At 39.1% G+C, this 22,558-nt stretch overlaps 1 protein-coding gene and 1 long non-coding RNA gene across 3 annotated transcripts in view; one reads left to right on the top strand and one right to left on the bottom strand.

Annotated features, from left to right (window-relative positions):
• The window catches only part of LOC110403629, a 59,251-nt gene that overhangs the window by 33,043 nt on the left and 3,650 nt on the right, over positions 1-22,558 (top strand). The window contains exons 3-4 of the long non-coding RNA XR_002441763.1: positions 16,447-16,593; positions 20,044-20,123. This is a non-coding gene — a long non-coding RNA (uncharacterized LOC110403629). The remainder of the gene's footprint in view (positions 1-16,446; positions 16,594-20,043; positions 20,124-22,558) is intronic.
• The window catches only part of AQP9 (aquaporin 9), a 38,161-nt gene continuing 16,812 nt past the window's right edge, over positions 1,210-22,558 (bottom strand). For both annotated transcript variants that reach the window (XM_021407088.1, XM_021407089.1), the window contains 5 exons: positions 16,124-16,250; positions 12,317-12,454; positions 10,571-10,689; positions 8,689-8,906; positions 1,210-5,114 (listed from right to left, as the gene is read on the bottom strand). In XM_021407088.1, the coding sequence (XP_021262763.1) occupies positions 4,955-5,114; positions 8,689-8,906; positions 10,571-10,689; positions 12,317-12,454; positions 16,124-16,250 (762 nt within the window). In that variant the 3' untranslated portion in view covers positions 1,210-4,954. The remainder of the gene's footprint in view (positions 5,115-8,688; positions 8,907-10,570; positions 10,690-12,316; positions 12,455-16,123; positions 16,251-22,558) is intronic.

Genomic DNA, 22,558 nt, shown 5'->3' on the forward strand with positions numbered 1-22,558 from the left:
CACTTCATACTGCTGTCTCTTCAGTGCTCTCCGGTAATACATACAGTATTCCCTGAAGTAAAACCAAGCATTTATGGGCCTTTTGGCTGCCCTTAGCCCAAAAGGATTTGCTTTGTTTTACCAGCTTTTGGAGTTTTCTTTCTCCTTTATTATTCCTTTATTTGTGGGTGTATTGTCAAATTGAATTCTCACTCTTGATTTCTGGATGGTTTGAGCACTGCTTGGAATGTGAAAGAAAGCTTGATTTCTAATAACGTAAAGCAGAGTGCTCAGCCCCTAGGCAGGTCACAGAGGGGTAGTGCTGATCTGGCCTTCCGTGTCATGGCAAGGAGCTAGCTGGGTTATCTGGCCGGAAAGCCTGGTCAACATGACTGAAGGTGCTGTAATATTCTTGTTCCTCCTCTGAGTAATATCTTTAGGAGGAAGCTGAGATCAGGAAAGAGGTAAAAATGACCTTAGAGTTCAATGTTTAGCTTCATACCATATAAAGAAACATCAATGGCTAAAAGTATAACAAGTTGCAAGTGCAAATTAGAAGGTGGGAAAAAAAAAAGTCCAAACTCGTAACAGACATATACTGATTTACTTCCTGGGTAACCTCGCTCTATTTTTAATAGAAGTTTCAAAAAAGGAAGGCTTTAAAAAGTTGTGCGTTGATACGAGAGATCTGTTGTGCAATAACACTTGTACTAAACAGAAAAAGAGCAGCTGTTACTGGAAGTTACACTTCATTGTGTTTTCCAGCACAAAGTTGTTTGGTGGGAACAGTGGGGGGTAAAAATGCAAGCAACTGCCAAAATGCAAGCGTGTGAGGTGAAACTCGAATATGCTCTCATGAGAATGTTCTAAGATTCATAAGTAACTGAAAAAAGCACGCTGTATTTAAATCTCTGGAGATCTACTGTATAGAGAGAGAGCATAGCACACACTACTGGCTGGAAAAACAGAAAACATAGGAAATGAGACTGCTGGGAAGGTAAGGCCATCAGGATGGGTGGAGGATAAAATGCCTGCTGCCGTTTCAAATTCTTTTGTGTCTTTTGCGGCTTCCTGAGTAAATTTGAAGCTGCTTAATCATTCTCTCTCCTCCCACCCCCCACAGAACAAGTTTATATTTATTTGTATTTTTTAATTGGAAGGAGCAAAGCATGTCCCTGTTAGAAATCTGTTAATGTTAACAGTAGAAAAATAGATTAGCTCTGGGCATTTTGTAAGCTGTGCAGAAGAAATTTTGAGGTGATTTATGCATGCCGTAAAAGCAGCCTCTTAAGTGGGACAGAAGTAAACTGCCACACCTTGGCTCTGGCTGCTGTTAGACTGGTGGGAAAGCTGTGGCAGAAGGCATCGGCAGGCAGGCTGCAGGCAGGAACGGGAGAAGGTCCAGAGGCAAGGGGCCTGGCCCTCTCATCGTTGCACGGGTAACTTCTGGCCCCGAAGTGGCCATTACTCATTTGTGAGCATTTCTGTTGGCACTGCTTCTCACCCGCAAAATCTGCCACGGGGGATCTGCGTTCTGGGAATGCAGCTTGTTAGTCAATGGGTTCTTGCAGCACAGGACTGTAAAACATTGTAGGTCGTAACAGGCAGCTATTTCTTTCTTAATATATCCTTAGGTGCTAGAGGGGAGGGCTGTTTTACTTTGTTTTGTTTTAATAAAAATAGTACTGAAATGCACTTATTAGGGATTGACTGTATTTATTTTAAACAACACATTCATCCAAATCCACAGTCAAAACTACAAGAGAATACAGTTTCCGCAGTACTCCGAGCTTGATTCTCCAAACACCTATATTGCCTCCCACTGCAAATAATTCCACTAGCTTCTAAGAAAAAGCATGCATTAGCCAACCTTTAGCCCAGTACTATTTGCAAGACTGCTCTCCACATTACTTCAGTACTAAGTTTAGCTCTAGAGAACAAACATATTGCCCCAAAAAGAACAAACAAAAACGGAAAATTGAGCAGTGCTCTAAAAATTTTTTTTCCAACATTAATATGTTCAAGCCTGATGACTATTAATTCATTAACCAGGATATATTACAGCTGGAAATTCTGTTTCTTGTTGCCAACTCTATTATATTAATTCAGTATGACTGTGACCACTGAATATCAGTTGATATTAGAAAATTGCATAGTTTATGCAAGTTACTATTTTTTGTTTTGCGCAAAACTCTTGATAAACTGTGGAAGCTTAGAGTATGAGATGATAATTCTTGTTCCCATTTTGTTATGAAGATACTCAGATCACAGCTCTGTAGTTGAGACTCAGCTGAGTTTTGTCCCTGAAGCAGGGATTTGTGCTGTTAAAAATGAAAACTGTCACATCTGAGGTAGGTCTGATATGGTAGATGGTACCTTCTTCCTGAATAAAATTCTAACTTTTGTGATAACAGCATGTATTGCAGTACTGGTACCAAGAGAATTTTTGAACTTACTCATTTTTAGATTTATCATTGATTTTCTTAAGCAAACAATTGACAACATCTAGTTGGGAGCCTATGTTAGATATGCTGTGCTGTCATACCAGTGTGTCGCCACTTACAACTTGCATATTGATAATTTTAGAAAAGTAGATGTAATTTATATAGCAATTCATAGCATGGGAATGGTGTAAGTAGGATAAACAAGATTTCGTGCTGATTTACAGGCAGAACCTCTTCTGATCAGAAGGATTTTGAGAAAATTATGAGAATGTCATATACCTTGATCAACAGACATGCAGCAAGTGTGGGCTGGTCACTCAGTACGTTGTATAAACAAAATGTCCCTTACTTATTTCTCACCTGTATTCTTCTTTTTTCCCTGTGTTTTTCACGCTATATTAAAGGAAGCAATATTGTAAGGCATAGAAAGCCTACTGACTATGCAAAATTCTAGAAGAGTACATGATAAAACCCAATTACCATCTTGGATAAAGAACAGTGTAGGCAGTTTATTCTGGGTAATTATCCATTTGTCTATTTTTTTTCCTGCACAGCTACTTAATGTAAGGTGTTGGCATTAGTGGAAGAGCAAGTGTCTTTCAGATCTGAGGGCAGCCCTCAGGCTGTTCCTACCTTTGCACACACTGCTCAGAAACAGATGGCCAGCAGCCACCTAGATTGCTGCTGTCAGACACCACCAAGAAGCAAGAGAGTGCCCACTGCAAGGAGGAGGTAAAGGTGGTTCTGTTTGCATTGGAGCAGATCTGAATTGCTTCTACACACCATCTGGCTCTATGTAGTGCAGTTCATACAGGACAGATGAACCCGAGTTGATTACAGTTCTGCATGTTTTCTTCCACAAACATAATTAAATTTGGAATTATACTCCCTCAAGTATACAGCGTCATCTGACTGAAGAGTTGTGGTAAGCAAAGCTTTGCTTGACCTGCTAATTCTATACCTCTGCTGCCATTAATTTGGTGTGGCATATCAGAGAGCATAAAGACATACAGTGACACAGGCTTGACCTGCCCAAATGCTGATGCTGATTCTGACCACAGTGTTTTTCCAAATCACTTCTGTGGATCCATAACTGAAGTGCACATGTTGTTACTGACAATATGAAAGGTTCCTTCCTTCAGGAATGAAATGAGAAAAGAGTGTGGAATTCTAGGGAGCAGACCTGTAGAAATCCAAAGGGAATAGGGCCCAAAGTGAATGCATTGAACAGGTAACCTGGAGTTTTGCCTTGAAAATAGTTCAGGAGCATTATGGAATTGGATGTCTATCTATTCATGACCACCACCAACCATGTATGCATATATATGTATGTGTGTATGTTAGAAAGGAAGTCTGAATGTACTGGATACATTAAATTCACAATGATTAAGCAGAAATAATTTCATTTTTCAAAGTTCAAACTTGACCATAATCCTGACATAGAATCAGCGAAATATTTAGGAAGTGTTAAGTGTCTGTCCAGACACTTCTGTTTAGCAAGACAGAACCTGTGCTTCAGAATTCTGATGTGGAGATGACCTTCTATGGGGAATTCAGATATAGGAGTAGGTCTGAGACCAGTTGCTAATTTTCATTACTGCTACCAAAATAAAAATCACTCCCACTAAGCAAATTAAATCCCCCCATGTAGATCAGCAGCGGAAGACCTCTTTAAAGCATAGGCAGACATAGGCCTTGTGCTAACCTCTGTGTAGTATAAGCCTCTGTTGCTGGCCCATCTCCCCAAGAATGAAATTTATCCAGGAAACACAGCAGGAGAGGTTCAGATTAATATTCTAGGTTAAGTTTTCAATATTAAGTAACATAAAGGTCAAGTAAATAGTTAAAAATAACTGGATGTTATTGCTATGAAGAACCTGTGCAGAAGTACAGCTTTGTCTACTTGGTGTTGATCCTGTAACAGTTTTTCAGATTTTGTGTTCATGTTCTGAATTACTAGGCCTCTTCACTGATGAGCTGATTCTTTACTGTTCAACCAGTGGCTGCGTAAAAATTTAGTAAGTTATTTAAAACTACTTCACTTGACATTTAGGCAATCCAGATCTTGCTCCTACCTTTTCAGAAAACCATTCTTAAATAATGGCTATACGAAGTGAGATGTGCTCTTAGATATTAATTTAGCACTGAACCAATTAACTACTTTTGCAAGCAGTTTCATAACAATCTCATCTGTTTTCAGTTAATTAGGCAGCATGATTAAGATCATCTGTGTTGAATTAACAGGGCAGTGCATCATCTCTCTACAATTCCATGTAGGAGATAACTTGCTCTGAAAACTGTATGAAAAGAATGACAGTTTATGCCTTGCTCCAGTAATTTCATTCCCAAATTTGAATGTGGTCAGCCTTATGTTTCAAGGATAGAGGTTGGTTTTGAACTTGTTTTCTATGTAGATTTTTCTGCTTTGAAGTGTGGATTTCTAATTGAGACGGGTTTTACAAAATGGTCCAAAGAATCATTTGCATTAAAAACTATACAGCAAAACAAGAGAGAAAACTCTTAATTTCTTACTACATGTTTGTCAGTTCATATTTATCATATACATCATTTTCTTCTCCTTGCTGAGTATCTGAGTGATGGATTTCAATAAAAATTATATAGGTAAGAGCTCCAAGTACTCCTCCCAGCATAGGTGCAACTATAGGGACCCACCACCAATTATTTCCAGCCCTGTAAGAAATAAACAAGAGTTATTGTTATTTGTTACCCTAGTTGATGCCCTACCTTTTATTTGGTAGTGAAGAAAAACAGCGGTATGGCACTGACTATGCTGTAGACATTTATATTTGATCTCATGCGGCTTTAAATGGATGACACCCCTGTTTGTCCTGCTCATACTGTGGTTGAAATACTAAGTAATATCCACCAGGCACACTGGTCTAAGTACTGCATTTGCACCCTAGAAAATAAGGCCTCTTTACTGCATATCTGTTTGGTGGGCAGGAGATAATTTCTTGCTGGTGGAAAATGGGCTTCGTTGACTTGCAGTAAAATGAACTGGGACTTACTTATATCACAGTGATCTTGAATGATGCTGTTGCCAGATGCTCATGAATGGTTTTTCAGGAGGGATTAATGCAAATGTATATTGCAGAAATTGGTAATCTCATCTGCATGGAGACCTGCAAGCTCAGGTCTGCAACAGTATATATGGTGTTCTTGACAAGCATAATAGATCATCCTTGAATGTATTTGCCTTGAGGAATGTGATAAAATACATAGACTATAAAGTGGATTATACTTGACTAGAATGGTCAAGATTTAAATTTCATGATGTATTGTCTTTTTACTGTGTTTAAAATGTGGGGTCTTTTGAGAGGTAAACAAGCATTCACAAGTTTGAAATACCTAAAAACTGATCTTCCTTAAAATTGCTGTGTTCAGTTAAAAGTCCTGCAGAATACCAGTGGCTTCAATTAAATGCTTACATTCACTTTGCACAAATACTAAGATTTAATTTTAAATGTGTAGATTTAGGAGCGCTTTTTAAGGAAGAATTCCATTAACGTAACAAACCCAATAAATAACAACCTCTCTCTTCTATCCCAAGTTTCCTACTACTCTCCCTTTCCTGGAGGTTCACATTCAGACAGCAACTCGCTGAGTACTGGTTTTGGGGTGCAGACTTTCTGAACTGTACTGGTATGCGAGGGTGTTTTGATTCAATGACATGTTGTATTATTTCAATATATGAACCTTCAGTGAAAACCCAGTCCTCTCAATTCCATGCATATTGAAAACGGAGAAGTAACTTCTTTTTTCCCTCCAAGAAAAACAAAGGAACAAGTTCATCTGTGAGAGGAACTCTGTAGGAGGCTGCCAGGGGCATCTTTAAGCTGTACAGATAATTATTCAGCACCCAGCTGTACGGACTTATGCAGAAGTGAACTTGTGTTCAAGTCAAAAGAACAGAATGGTCCTAATCTCACAATGCCCTACTGATGACACTATTATTCCTTGCTCAAAAATGCCATGTATGTGCATGTTTGCCTTTCGAATTACTTAAATTTTGCCCTGAAGATATATAGTGACTAGTGATTGTTCTGCTGAGTTTACAGATGGGGATTGGTGTTCAGTCATGAATGTTTGTCGAGTCCCTGAATTTCTGGAACAAGCTTGGACTAAGGTCTCACTGAATTAGCCGACATCAGGTACCTGCGTGCATTCCTGTGCATGCACCCATGTGCGTGCATGTGGGCACGTCGGGAAGGTGTTTCCTGGCAGGTTTCTCTCTGGGCATGTCCAAGGCCTGAGGTGTGGGATGGCTTCTGCCTGACCCGCAGCTGGCCTGCACCGCAGCAGCTGCTAGCTGCTTTGTGGCCCTCTGCTCAGGGTGGGTGCAAAGCCTTTGCAGGGTCATGCCAAAGCTGAAACGCGATCAGAGCACGGCAGAGTTACGAGTTTCCGTGACCCTCTTTGTGACAAGCAGACAGCTTTACAGCAGTAAACTGAGTTTCATTGTAACCCAGCGTACAGCCTGACTGCCGAATCAGCAGGAGCACATCCAGCCCCGGCTTTGTCGCCAGGTGTTCTTCACTGGTGCTGCCACTGAGGCCCTCGAGTCTGCTGGCGGTGCCCTGCCAGCGGAGCAGGGCCAAGGGGTGCGCGCCGTGCACTGAGCCCTGCCACGCCGCGGGTACCCCGGCCCTACGGCCCTGCCTGCGGTGCCGGGGCTCTGGCACGCAGGGCCTGCGTTGCCGGGCGGGAGCAGCGGCTGCGGCGGCCGCGAGGTGTCAGCGTTCCCGCGCGTGCTGCTGCGGGGCCGGGCACCTGCCGCGCTGTGGTGCAGCCCCCAGCTTCGGTGTCCTGGCCTGGGCAGGGACTCCGTCACCCCATGAGATGCTGCCAGGTACCTCACAAAGCCCGATTTTTCCTCAGCCCTACCTGCATTCACACTGTAAACTGATGTCGTGTTCCTGTTGCATCACCCCACGAACTTGGTTATAGCAGAAGCATCAGAAGTGAAGTTAGGGAGGAAGACTTCAATTTCAACTCCCCAGAGACTGCTGTTTATTCTGGCAGTGACCTGTGATCTCGTATCTTTTTATCCTCCCACTTTTAAATTTTCTAGTATGGTCTTTACAGTGGGGATGCATTTTCTCATGTTGGTACAGATATAGAATTTTCATGTAATTTTTAAAATGCTATTAACTGTTCAGTTGTGTGATGTTATTTTCGGATAGGAGGAGAGTTCACAGGTTTTCTGTGCCCAGATCACACTACCATCAGGCTTCCAAAGTTTTTCAGCAACGTAATAGCAAACTTCATTAATATATTACAGGTTCTGACGCACAACACTATAATTAACGTTATAGTAAGCAACTATTGGAGGCATTAAGGAGGAGATTCCTTTGTTACTGTTCTCCTCTACCAAGGCGTGTGATCTGTGTAGACTGAAGTTGTACTAATAACGCAGATTACGTGTACTTTCTGAAGTAGCTAAAATGAAACCTGTTCACTGCAGTTCTGTAGCAGAACTACTCCTCTGTAGTACTTCAGAGGATTCATCGTTGTAAATAACTGGGGAAAGAACCATACAAAAATAAACCAGAAGATCCAAATCCTGATGACAGAGCACTTTCACTTAGATATCCCAGAGTGGCTTTTACACTGCATATGTGTAAACTGTGGATTTGATGTGCAACTAATTAGCTGTGCACTTGGCCAGCCAAGAGCGCGTGCATGCACACACACATGCACAGGGATTTGAGAGTGTGCTCTGAAATGTGGGAAAATGAAGGGAGCTTTCTTGCATTCACTCCTTCACTCCCAGGCAGGAAGTCGGGCTTTTAGATTGTTGTATATTTCTGCAATAACTCACTGTCTGTAATAACAGACTAATTCAATCTGATACGTCTGTTTTTTACAACACCCAATATATATTCCCACCTAAATCTCTCATGATTTCCCATTTTCCCTGAAAGCTGCAGCCCAGCAGAAGTAAAACATTTATTTTATATTTTCAGTGACCTCTAGGAATCTCCAGTATTTTGGGAAGGGCCTGCTTGGAACAATGATTGATATTAGAGATAATGTGTGTTTGATTTGCCCTAGGAGCAGGAAATACTTTTTAAAGCCCGGTACCTAGAGCATGTCTGACAAAGTGCATGAGTAGCTTCTGGTATGCGAAGAATTACCTATATGTATATAAAGTATGACTTGGTACCATGTTGGATCAGGATCTTTGTTTTCTAAGAAGCAATTTTAGCCAAAAGCATTTCACTTCATATCAAAGCTTACTTACGTGAATACTTCCATTCCCCATCCTGCAATGGCTGTGAAGAGCCTGGGACCGAGGTCCCTGGCTGGATTCATGGCACAGCCACTGTTCATTCCCAAGGAGCAAGTAAGAACGATTATAAGAAGTCCTACTACAACTGGCTCCAGGCCCTTTGGTACTCCGTTATTTCTGCTGTCAAAAATAGCAAATATAACCAGAAGAAGAACAGCTGTTGACATCACCTGGCCAATGAAAAGAAAAGAATATTGAATAAATACGTGCAGGTTCCTTCTAATAATGAAAAGAGAGGCCACAACATCCCTGTGGCTTGCGGTGTATTAAAGCTGGTATTTGGCTTTATCCCACTATACAGAGTAGTAAAATTTGGATCCCAGTGCCTCTCTAGTTCACAGTAATGAGAAGTTTAGATTTCTGTGCTGAAAGGACGAGAAATGTGCAGAGGACTTAGCAAAAAATCTGCAACAACCTGGTGTGGAAAGAAAAGAGGATTTAAAAGGTATTTCCTGTATGAGTTCTGATGCTTTGTTTCCATATTTTTTCCATTCAATTTAACAGTTCCATTTATTTATTTTTTTTAATTTTGCAGCTCTGCTATGCCAATACAGTCAAATTGATATCGAAGTGTTTTATGTGATAGTAGCTTGGTCTGATAATTTATCAGACTAAATGTTCATGCTTTTTTATTGCATAACATAAGGAAAGAAGTGAAGTCTACAACATCAAAACTAAGCAGCTATAAACATATCTGAATTAAGATTGAATGTATAAGAGCACAACTGTATGTATAAATGTAATGTGACCTCAGTATTGCATATGCTAATTGAGCTGGTAGGAAAAAAATTCTTACGATGATTTTTCTCATGGAAGTGCTGCTCTGCTTAAATTAAATGCTCTGTAAATGCTGATTTTGCTAATAATTCAGGGAAAAAACAAAAAAACTTTCAGCAAAATCAAAGCATTCAGGTTTTACATTGATTTTAAAAAAGCTGCAAGTTTGGGTTTTCTTGAATTGGTTTCTATTTCATCTCATTTGATTTTCTTTTAGAATATTCAATGTTAAGAAAAGAAAGATCAATCAACAGATTTTTCTAGAAGTTCAGAAGTTGTCACAAAATTTCCAAATGATGTTTTTCTGTGTGTGTTGGTTTTTATATATATGTGTGTGTGCATATATATATGTAGTTTAAGCCAGGTTTCACAATCATTGTGCCCTTTACATAAGGAATTCCTGTGTTCCAGCAATCCCTAGTTTTACTTAACTTACTTGCACAGTATTTGTTTTATGTGTGCCTGAAGAAGGCAGGTAAATTGATAGGAGTAGTTAGGAGATATGAAGCTTCATTTTTCACTTTTGGCTAAGTAGGATTAAAGGATACAGATTGGAAGTGGAGTGGAGAATTTTTTATATTCTCTGAGTCCTTTGAAAAATAACAAATAAATCTACTTGCAAAGAGAAGGTTGCAGAAGAGGCTTATGGTAGCAGAAATCTCAGTTGCTCAAGGTGTTAGACTGGCTGTTCAAGCATTTCTTAATGCTTAATGAACTGGATTTTGATGCAAATGGACACAGTGCAGCTGAAGTTTATGGAGAAACACTGATTTATGCTGGGGAATGCCTCTTACGTGTATCCCATTAAAGACATGTAGGGTACAACAGTTAATATGATGTATGTGGAAAGAACAACTTGAAATTATCGTGCTTGTAAAATATGACTAAAATGTAACCCCCGCAAACAACATTGCATTCTCATTGCTGTTGTACGCAGTGATGTATAACTAAAACGATGAGAATCATCATGCCTGTTAAAGATCTATGTATTCTTTTTATGTCTGATTTTAGAGTTTTCAGTACATTTAATTTGTAGAATCAAGACATGTGCACTTACCTGATCTGCAAATCCATTTATGAGGGATAGATATGGCGCTGGGTATGTTGCAAAGATATGTGCTGTTGCATACGGTCCTGTGACTTCAAGTGTTCCATTGCTATACTCCATAAAGGCATCTACAGAAAACAGCCATGACTGGTTGCACTTATCCATAAGTTTTCTAGGACTACAGTATATATGATAAGCATGTGTACTTCATATTCTCAACTGAAAGTTATTTTATCTGGGAGTATGGTTAATGGATTTGAAGTGATGTGCTAATTCACACTCTCCTGTCCCTTCTCTCCTATGCACTGAAGTACTTGTTTTATGTGTCACAGCTTTCAAATGGGACTCCCCCCCCCCCCCCGCACATTGCTCTGAAATCAGTGCAAAGGAGCATTTTCTGATTTGCATTATTCTGTAAGGGCTGCTATATTTGGCACAATACCCTGAGAAATGTATAGCCTCTTGACTGTACTTTTGTAAAATTTCTCAATACCCAGCCACCAGGAATTGTCATTGATCTGTTTGACCATTGTGCAATGACTTGTTTTGGGAATGAGCTCTCCTGAGGGCCTTCCTCTTCTAAAGGAGTTTGAAGTTTTCAATCCACATGGGCTTAACATGCAACTCCAATGCTTGTTGTTCAAGACAGGAAGAGAGGCTAAGCACAAAACTTGAGTTCTTAGTATATTTAAGTTTGTGTATTTTTTTAATATATATGGATTTATGTATATTGTAAATCCACATGTATTTGTTAGTATACGTGTAAAAAAAGTGTATTTTAAATAGTATGACTTCTGCTTCAGAATAATTTTCTAGCAAGCCCTGAAGTTCGCAAACTCTTAACACTAACCTTAAAGACAACCAAACAAAACAGAACGCACAAATAAAAAATCCCACCAAGCCCAAAATAGTCACTACCATTTCTGAAGTTTTTTTCCTGCTCCTGATTACGACTGGTAGCGAACACCTAAATGATTTACAGTAGGCATTTCCTTTAATTTTTTATTTTTTTAATTTTCGTGGGCCTATGCCTAGCACTCTGGAGGCAAAATGCAGATAGGAAAGGCTTTGAAGAAGTGAGACTGGGACAGCAGAAGTGGAATTTTGGAGTAGCTGTTTGAAGGAATTGATCTGAGTGGATTTATCAAGACAGGGACACCTGTGTATATAAGCTCAGAGATGTACCAAGATGGCACACTGTAAAATAGAAACATGCCTCAAGGACAGGGGTAATCCCATCCCCCTAATATCACTCCTTTGTCACTTTACCTTGGAGAGTTCTGCCTAGGGTGGTCTGCAATTTGGTCAGGAGTGACTTGATCTCATATCCTATGACCTCGATGAATGACACTGGTGATACTTGCCTACAGGCATTTGGATCAGGTCTTTAATGTTTCTAATTTGCTTGTAAGATGAATAGCCTTATATCCTGACTATTAAGTAATTTAAAATCCTTATTGAGAAAGACATGATCTCAGAGTATCTGATTTCCCATGAATAATTTTTCTAAATTTCAGAACATTTCCTGGAGCGTTAGTGTTTCAGAAAAGCTGTAGGATATCTGGAACATTTGAGCCCTTTTCTTCCTTCAAACTCCCTGCGCTTCTTCCTTTCTTCTTTATGGCCGCAGCTTCAGTGCTGCCATTAGTTGTGTGTTACGAGTCCTCAGCCTGCTCGGCGTTTATTGAAAAACTGGGGCCTTGGAGACTGCCTGACCTCTTGTTTGTCCCGTGACCACATATAAGGTGTACTCACCATGATAAATCCCAAAGACAGCCGCTGCTCCAACAAATGCTCCCAGGAGTTGTGCTAATATGTAAATTGGTAATTTGGTCCATTTTAATCTTCCAGTCACACACATGGCTAATGAAACGGCAGGGTTTATGTGACCACCTGAAAAATAAATCACAAAATAAGCCTTATGAATGACTCAGATACATGGGAATACGTGAAGGATTTGCAAAAATTATGGGCGCTTTTGAGCATGGGACTACGTATATAGTTTCCCAGAGGTTATTTTGCAACTAAATGCGGATTGCAATTAAACTGAAACAAATTGGATGAAACTATGGGGGAGGGGAGTGAGCCAGTGTCCACCACGCTCCACCAAGAGCTTCCCTAATGGTGTTCACAGACCGCACCGTGTATCAGAATGCTGTCCTGCTGTATGTGATCTGTGAATCCACAGATAACTTTTCTAGAAAAAGCCTGAATCTGCCCTTTTGGTTGTGATGGGAGGGTCTGCTATTCTGCAGGTATTCTTGCTCCTCAAGGTCTTTTTATTCATTTTTAAAGGAGGGCTGGGGCAACAAAACATTCATTCAATTTAGCAAGCATGTATTGAGATGAAGGACTATCACTGAATCAGTCATATCCTGGATTTTGAGCTAGACCTTCACTACACTCAAGGGAAATGGATTTAAGTCACGTTTATGTCCATCTCTTCAACTTGGAGTTACCTAGAAGCTCATGAACATACTGTTAGGGCTGCCTGGCTTCAGACTGGCTGCTGGTTTACTGTGCTTAGGTGAGTCAGGGGACAGCAGCATGTAGTCCTTCATTTCAAATTTTCATCAACGTTTTATACCTTGCAGGAAAGTCCACAATAAGGGAACTGATAAAGAAGCTGTACCAAATTCCTGTGGAATTTCCTTCCTTCATTTTTAGGAGTAGCTACGCCTGAACTCACATGTACAAGAGACTTCAGCAACATTGAGACTCTTTGTGACAGTTTTGATTTCTAGAATGTATTTATTATTATACCACATGCTAGTCACTTCCCTCGGTATTTTTATCAACATGGAAAAAAAGCGTTACATGCCTTCGGAGAACATCATTTTTCACAAATATGTCATTGATACTTATGAAATGCAGCTTTCTTACAGAATAAATACATGGATGTATTCCACATGAAAAATAAAGTAAAAACCCAAGTACTGTGAGGACATAGCAGATTCAGTGCTTAACTTCAAGGCAAAGTCACATTTCAGCCCATACTGTTACCACAAAAAAAAAAAAGGCCTTTCTCTTTAATAAAATAACTAAAAGAGGGTGACCTTTGTCTGTCATGGGATAGTGATGGAAAAAGGGCCTCTATGTACAGTTTCTGTGTTTGCTTGCACTTCAGGTCACTGAGTCGTCATCTTATGAAATCCAGGCACCTTTGATACATGAAGAACTGACAAACACAGATAACAAGCAGGATAAAACCTTCTTTGTATCATTTCCAAAACTCTGACCTAGTAGCATCAGTCTTGAATTAATTTTGAATTCCTCCCTGTGCTTCAAATTCTTCAGTGCAGAGCAAATAGACGGATGGCACCTTATTTAACAGCCCTTCATGTGAATTTTGATAAATTGTTGTCTTGTCTTTTGTTCTTTACTCTGGCTAGAATGCATCATTTTCCCTTCTTTCACCACTTGATACCATTCTCTACCTGCATATAATACAGGGTGATTATGATGGTACGGACAAGTCATATTAATATTAGAAATGTCTGATATACATTAAATTTGGAAAGGGAAAGTCTAGCTGAAGGCTCTCATGTTGACATAGGGGAGTTAAAAGATTCTTGGTTCCTGTGTCACTGACACTTTCCTGATTAAAAAAAAAATAATAAATGAAAATCATCTCCTTTGGAAATGATTCCCAACCTTTTCCAGTTACAGTGATCACAATCATGAGTTTGTCTGAAATGTTAAGTTTGTAAAAATGGTGGGAAATTAACTAGGCATTGAGGAAAATGAGACAGAGAAAGAGAAGGAAGGGGAATTCACCTAAAAGAGCTCAAATTCACCAAATGTGCAGGCATTATATCATCTTTTGTTCCTGTGCAGTTAGAATTTCATGAAAAGTTGATGCAAAATATTTTAGCAATACTTAAACACAAGGCTTCATGGCTGAAAATACATAAAATTTGCTAACAAGAATTCATGGGAACTGATATTCTAAAATGTCTGCCAGTAATCAGATGTTGGGTTGTCACAGCCTATCGAAGTATCTGTTCCTGTTCTTTCACAGAGAAAACGTACTGCATGCAGAATGCTTTGTCATGGGAAAAACCTCAGGAAGCACGATACTGCAACCTCTGCAGCCACTCTGACCTGCTGGAATTGAACTCTAATCTTCTGTATAATAGAGATGAATACCCTTAGTGATGCAAATATAAGGAAAAGGTAGTGTCCTTACAGGTTATTGTCATAATTCTACATTAGAAGATTTTACCTGCCTACATATAAACCAAGAGCTGCAGCTTAATAATAGGAGCAGACAGCTGAATTAACTTTGCATGGTATCAATGCATTGTTCTTCTTAAGTTTCAGTGACAGTAACAAGGCTACGTGTTTTGCACTAGCTCAAGCACTTTCTAATATGAACTTTGAAACCTCCTCAAGCGTGCTGTCGTAGAAAAAAATTGTAATTTTTGTAAAAAGAAGAGAAATTGCCATAGTAATTTTGGTTGTAGCTATTTATAATGATCTACATATGCCTAGAGATATCTGCCCTCTTCAAGATTATTAAGAAATTCCTTCATAAGAACTGCAGTGCAAGGGATTCATTTGCTATAGAGGATAATTATAAACTCCACATATAGCATAGAGTATTGCATACTGTAATACAGAAAACTGTGTATTATTACAACCCACCAGTTTCTGTTTTACAGGGAGGATTAAAGTGTTAAAGCACTTATGCTAATGTCCCTGATATAAATTTGGCCAGACTCAATAGCAGAGATCACTAGCTCTATCACTCACTATCTAGAGATTACCTATCACCATCAAATGTGGCATACACAGACACAAGTGAGTTAGCCCACCTACAGGAAAAAAAAAAAAAGATTCCTAACCAATTTATATTAGATTACAAATGTTCAAGCAGAAACAAAGAGACAATGACAGTATACTGCTAGGGTATCACAGTATGTATCTCAAGTACTGAATCATTTTGCTGTTTTTGCTTTCTGTAATCTGTTGTGTATGTTGGTAGTTTATTGTTGTTGTTTTTTCCTGAGAGCAAACTAAGTAAGTTTCTTTTAAAATTTGGGGCAAGGAGAAGGCTTCCTACTGCTTGTCATAGGACATGTAAAGATGAATTGCTCTTTCTGAAGTGAACCCTGCTGCTTATACTCTTTAGTGGGTCATTCCACCTTCTACCCAGCTGGCAGCCATCTTAGCTGGTGGCTGCTGGATTCTGAAATCTTTTCCTGGTTATTTCCTTAAATACAATACCTGTGCTGTCCGGGATTAATTCTATTGACAGAATTCTCAAAGCAACACCAAGCAGATTTCTGGTTTGTACACACCACTTATTGTAAAGGCCAGAGGTTTACCAAGCATTACACATTGTAGTACAGATCAGAATTTGTTTTAAATGTTAATCAAACAGCAAAATGGAAGGAAACAATATAAAATAATTACTAGTGAAATTCTGCAGATTTTGCTGTAGTAGTGGTTGTTACTACTGGATACATCATTGTTTATACCATGAAATGCAAATAATTTAACAAGGTAACCTTAAAATTGTGGCAATAAATGCTGTATCAGAGGACAAAGGCTACTTACCAGAAACCCCACCAGACACATACACTGCTATGGTGACTGCCATGGCAAAACCAACCGATATTGTCATGGGCCCACCGTGGGCTCCTCGGCTGAGGACGGCCTGCCCCACACACCCACATCCAAGTGCCTGCATTTTAAAAGAGAAATGTGAAATCTTAGGCATGTCTGTCAAACGTTACTGGTTAGTTTGCTGATGTCCAGGTATAGATGAAAATGTTTTAAGTATTGGAAAAAATCCTAGAATTTGGGATTACTGACAGGTGCGCACATTGTCTTTGCTACAACTAATATTTGCTCTTTATTTTCTTCTGCTTTGTGAACAGGAAGAATGTCTGCTAATAAGAGCCTCTCTCTCTCCAGAAAACACATTTCAACTATAATGGTGTTACACAACTCTGAATTTGGAGCCTAAACAAGATTTCTCAGCCTCTACTACAAGTCTCTGAATGGAAGAGGGAATTGTTTCTGTGGTATGTTTCCAATTTCAGATTGTAGTTGTAAGCTATGAAAAAGTTACTATAAAAGTCAAGAAAAATAGTTCAAAAACTTTTAATGTTTAATACTGAAACTCTGGAATGAGACAGCTCTCTGGAGTTTAGAGTGTGTTACTGTTATACTGCTTTGATGTCAAATATTGCTCTGTCAAAATAATGAACTGCTAGAACTTACGGTCATTTATTTAAAACAAACAGAAATTCAGAAGAAACCTGGGACAAGTAATATGACTGAGCCATTCAAGAAACATTTAGATGTTGTACTAAGGGACATGGTTTAGTGGAGAAATATTGGTGGTAGGTGGACAGCTGGACTAGATGATCATGGAGGTCTTTTCCAACCTCGGTGATTCTATAAGAAGACTCAAGATTTAGGGCAAGAAAAATGAAAAACTAAGAGCTATTATGGACCGAGGGAAAGAAAAGACATGTTAGGGCAAACACCTATGAAATCAGGCAAATAGTATTTGTAGCATCATGGTTCACACAGACCTAAAAGTAAGAGGTTACTTATAGTCTTGAGGTATAATTCTTCACCTTACTGCGTTGTAAATGCTGCAAATGCTGAGTGCAGGATATGTTCTAGGGAAAAGGAGAGGAGCTGTGGTTGTGAAGCACAGACGAAGGTCTGGCTCTGGCAAACTTGATGCTGTTTTAGCATGCATGGCGGTGAAGAAGCTTCAGGGTATTTTACTGGCTCTGCTGCTTGAACAATTAGCTCAAGTGGGGATACCCGAATAGCCCACACTGGAGTGTTCTCAACAGATTTAAACTAATTTACATTTCACACTGGTTCTTCTCAGAATGAAGTTCAGCAAAATGTTTAAATGTATGCCTAAAATAATCTTTATTCAATTTTCTTTAACGACTATGCTTAGCTTTAAGCGTGTGTTTAAGTCCTGTTGAAGTCAGTAGGAAAGATTTGTGAAGGTACAAAAGGCCTTTATTTTAAGATTGAGTAGCTGGTCCGTGTTTGTCAGAAATGAATTTGTCTCTTTGAAAAATCTCCTTTATCTATATATGGCTATGTAATTTGCTGAATAAATACCCAACAGTCAGTGGAAGATACCACATAATATGTGTAGTCTGAAATATTTTCTTCTGTGCATGCATAACCAAACTAATAACATTTCTGGGATGTGGCTAGATTTATCTTAAGCAACCTTAATTACTTCAGTGTTTAATTTGATACTTACATTCCTCCTTTTGTGGTGCATGGTAACCTGATATTTTTCTTGCTATAAAAGTATTGCATCTTAACCAATGCAGTTGCTTGGTTAATCTTGCTTCACTTTAGTGTTTTGCCATTACTGCATGTCACCTATGACTGTTTTGCAAGGGGATACATGAGCACCTAAAATTTAGTTCTTGGAGAAAGTCTTGCTTTCAGTCACAAGGCAGTTCCATTCCAAAACTTGTATTGGGAAATAATGGAATGGGAAAAATCTCTCATGACTGTACCAAAAAGATTTAGTGATTGAGGTTTAACAAGCAAGTCCTGCTAAAATAGATGCAATTTAAACAGGAAAACTCATACTTTTGTTTCCATTATTTCCCCAGGGGTTTTAACGAATTACAAAATGTGATAGAAAAAGCTCTCAGTAAAATTACTCTCTTAACCAGCTTTGCAATGCAGACCGAGTTTGTTATAAAAGTGCCCCAAGATTGTGTCATGTGCCCAGGTGCAGTTTGTGCCTTGAGGTTATAATCATGCAAGCAAACAAAGCACTGAGTGGTGCCAAAGTATTACAGCTGTCAGGATATGTGAGAGTAGGGTGGTATTAGATAGTAGTTTATTGGACTGCATAATTGAAAGTTACAAGACATTCTAAGCTGCAGTCAACTGCTGTGTGGTGGATTACACATGACTACGTTATGCATTCTCTCATTTCTATTAGTATTGCATACTTCACAATTGAAATGTTAAGCACAAATGCATATACAGATATAAAAACAAAGTAAAAAACATTTCAGTTCATAGTTGAAATTGCATGTTCTTTAAAACTTCATATGAAACAATTCTACACATCATATAAATATATGTTGAACAATTATGGAAATAATGGATATGTTGAGATTTAGAAAGTTTAAGATTAGCGTACAAGGGGAGAGGAAGTGGAATTAGCATGCTCTAACTTTCATTTTCCAGACTTCTCAAAGGGAGTATTCCAGAAATCGCACCAGGCAGGATTTAGTGAAAGGTACGGCCGAGTGTGGAGGAGGGTCAGTAGGCTGGCATAGGGCCCTCTCTGAGCTGGGGCACAGTTTGCCCTTAGGCTCCTAGTTAGATCTAGAAGTATGCACTTGTGCAGTAAAGTGGCACGGACAAAATTTAGCCAATTCAGAAGAAAAGAAGGCCATTCTTATAAAAATATTATCTCTTGCCATTTTGGTTATGAAAAAAGAGGAGTAGGGAAGATGGGTATAGAAACGGATAAGGGACAGTAAACATATCTATGTATATGAACTACAAATGCACGTGAAGAGGGAAGGAAATAACAGGATGGCTGCTGTTTCCCTTCCCTGATTACCACAACTGAGGAGAATCGTGCAGAAACAGCTGTGTAGTCTTCTTGTGTAACAAATACTGCTCTGCACTTCATAGGGAAATATGTAACTGCACATGCTCTATTTTTGTGCTAACCAGTCTCAGAAAACGGAATCTGCAAACAAGAAGGCATACAAGCCAGCTTGAACACAGCTGCACTGGTTTCATGCTCAGTATGTGTTGGTAAATGACTGCCTGCTCATGTATGACGAATGAGCACTATTGCAGGCACAGTCAGCATGTGCCCATTTGGGGATGAGAAAACTGGGAACTGAACCTGCAAATCTGAACCAAGTAGCAGCAATACTTTATATGCCGTCATTATAAGGAGGAGAGAAAAAAAAATCATACCCCCTGCAACTAGGCTGACATAACTTGAAACTATCACCTAATCATGTAATTACATGAGCAGCAATTTAATACCCTGTGAATCTCTGCTTGGCTGAATTAAGACCAACTAGATCATCAAGTTACCAGTAAATATTCTGAGATTCTACTCCAAGCTCAGCCATCAGTGCACCACACAAATCCATTGACTGAAGCACATAGATTCAAAGGGAGTTTAATTTAGAGTAGGGTGCAGCCCGATTTCTTTGTTTTACCTTGTCTTATGTTACCAGGTTTTCATCTTCCCAGTTGTCTATCTCTTGATCTTAAATTTATTGAAGTAGTTTCAGTTCTGATTTTTTTGTTTTCACAAGGCAATGAGATTACTGTCATAAAAAACATGTCTGGGTGTGAATTAGCTGTCTGCACACTCTGCCAAAAAAAAAGTTGCTTCATGGACATTAGATCTTTGTCTTGGGTAAGGAGGCTAATGTTAGGAAAGGAGAACAACTGGCCTCTTGTGAGTATAATGTCCTGTTATTCTCTGGCAGCTTGGAGAACTTTATCCCGCTCATCAGAGTGAAGATATCGCTATGCCTCCATCTGTGCCATTTGCAGGATTTTTGCAAATGTGAGTAATAACATTTTTAAGTGTAAATAGTATTTCCTGCAACATATGTACCTATAATTTTAGGGAATTAAATTTTCTACATTGTTTGTAAAGCCTTAAAGATCGTAAAGCACAATGCTTGTATTAAAAAGATCCCTTCTTATTTAACAGATCTAGCGGTAGCGTGTATTCATAGCCAAATGCTCTTACTGTATCAGTAAAGAGGCAGCCAAGACTCCTGCTTTTTATCACTATGGAGAACAATGATGTGTGTGTTATATCCTGTACTTCACCAGCTGCCAAGCTGGGGGGAGTTACACTCCTTCAGTGGGATACCACAGATGTCTGCGCAGGCAGAGTGTGGCCTCGGTGGCACCACAGCTGATGATGCTGTACTAGAATACAAGAATTTAGTGTGATACAGGGAATCCAGAGTCAGTATTTAAAATTTAAATATATATATATATATAGCTTATTTTAATTATAAGCTGCGCACTTTCAATAGAGAAATATTAGAAAACAGTTTCAGAATTTCTGTTTTGGTCAGTTTTCAAGAAAGAGTCATACTTTAACAGCTACAGCTGATTATGAAGAATCTCCAAGGATCCCTCCACCACTTCAGTGTTCTGTAAGGATGCCTTTCTTCAGGGAAGGCAGTAACCCTGCCCTTTCCCACGCCACACTCCCACCTATGTTCTCCCACTGTTCCCCAGTCAGGCATTTCCTGCTAGTCAGCAGCTTGGCTGCTCCCCTTTTCCAAACTAGATAAGTGTGGCGTCTGTCTGGATCCTGCCACACGTGCTGTGCTCCTGCACAGTGCTGCGGACGGGGCAGGCACTCAGGTGCTGTGCAGAGTGTGGGGCTGAAGCTGTGCGCTTGCTGTGAGCATCCTTCCGCTATCCCAGGGTTGCCTGTTCTGAGCCTATGGAAGCAGAGCGATATTGTGGGGACACTTGACATGAAAGCTAGCCTTGGCATTTCATTTCTAAAGGAAACCTCTCTGGCTTCTCCATGCAACCAGACAGTACTGCATGCCTAGGCCCTTGCAGCAGAGACACGGGAGGGGGATTAGAGAAGTGGCTACATTTGTCCTTCGCCACAGGTAGTGATCTCTCTGCCCATGAGAACATTAAAGGATCGTTTGTGGTTTTCTGTAGCCTTATGCAGCTTTTTCCCCAGCATCTGTTAATATTTCTATACCTGATCAATTTGGGCGTTGCATATAAAAGCAGTAAATAAAATTTTCAGCTAAAATTGTAATTACTAAATTGATGATGTTCTCCTAGAGGTCTCTAATTTGGAGTGTATTCTAGAACGTATTTTCATTTCTAATCTCTTCACAAATCAGTTCCACTTAGGAATTTATCTGTTTGCATTTCATAACGTGACTTATAATGGATTAGAAAATCTTTATGTACAGAATCATGTTTTCTCTGTGCATCATATCGGGCCTCGATTCAGACTGGGCTCCCCAGCATTCTTTCAGTAGGGATAAAAATGCCAACGGTAACAAAAGCAGAGACACAGTAGATCTACTGAAATTCAGGGCATGAGCTCTGTAGGAATCCAAGTCAGTGGAAGCTCCTGTTCTGCCAGGAAAGAGTGATCTTCATCTAATTTCTTGTGTAATATTTGTCATCATCTGATAAATCAGATAGTACTTAAAACATTTAAGGTGAGATAAAATACAGCTTTCTAGTCAAGTAATTTTAAAATACTTTGAAAGTATATGGCTCTTATTTTATCATTAATTACATATTTTGGTGGGAACACGGAGATTTCTGTAAATTACAATTTAATCAGTTTGGAGTAATAAAAAAACACTATCCGTTCTCCTGATGGTCTCCTGGGACACAACAAATATCCTCTTGGGTTCAAATGGATTTCCCTTTATTTTTTGAGACTTACTATCTAATTAAGTAAAGGTTTGTAAAAAATCTTACCATTTAGTTAATTAAATAGCATAGACACAGGCCTTAAAATGATTGCCATTTTGAAACTTTTTTTTTAACGATAGAAAACATTACTTCATGGAGACATGGATGTAAATTTAATAAGGCTTTGGATGAAATGTGTATATAAAGCTTTTAAAACAAAGATTTGGTTTAAATTGCTCTTAGGGAAAAAATACTGTGAAAATAGAGCACAGACTATGCTGTGTTACATAAACTGATGCTTTTAAAGTTTTATTGCTGCTTTTTCACATGCAATAAGAGACAAATAAAAGCTTAAAATCACTTAGAATGCAGAGGTCTGCATTCTCTCATATTTTATTATGATTAATATTGCACTCTTCATTCTGAAATGCTAAAATGCTTTTCTTAAATTATACGGGGTAACTGGCTTGAGTCAATTTCTTCAGAGAAGATTGGTTTTATTTTCTTACTAAGTTTTAGAAATTCAAGAGAGAAAGGAAATGAAATATTTCATATTTAGACACAGACTTCCAGGAGTGA

This window comes from Numida meleagris, chromosome 9 (assembly GCF_002078875.1).
Source record: "Numida meleagris isolate 19003 breed g44 Domestic line chromosome 9, NumMel1.0, whole genome shotgun sequence".
In the NCBI taxonomy this organism is placed as follows: domain Eukaryota; kingdom Metazoa; phylum Chordata; class Aves; order Galliformes; family Numididae; genus Numida; species Numida meleagris.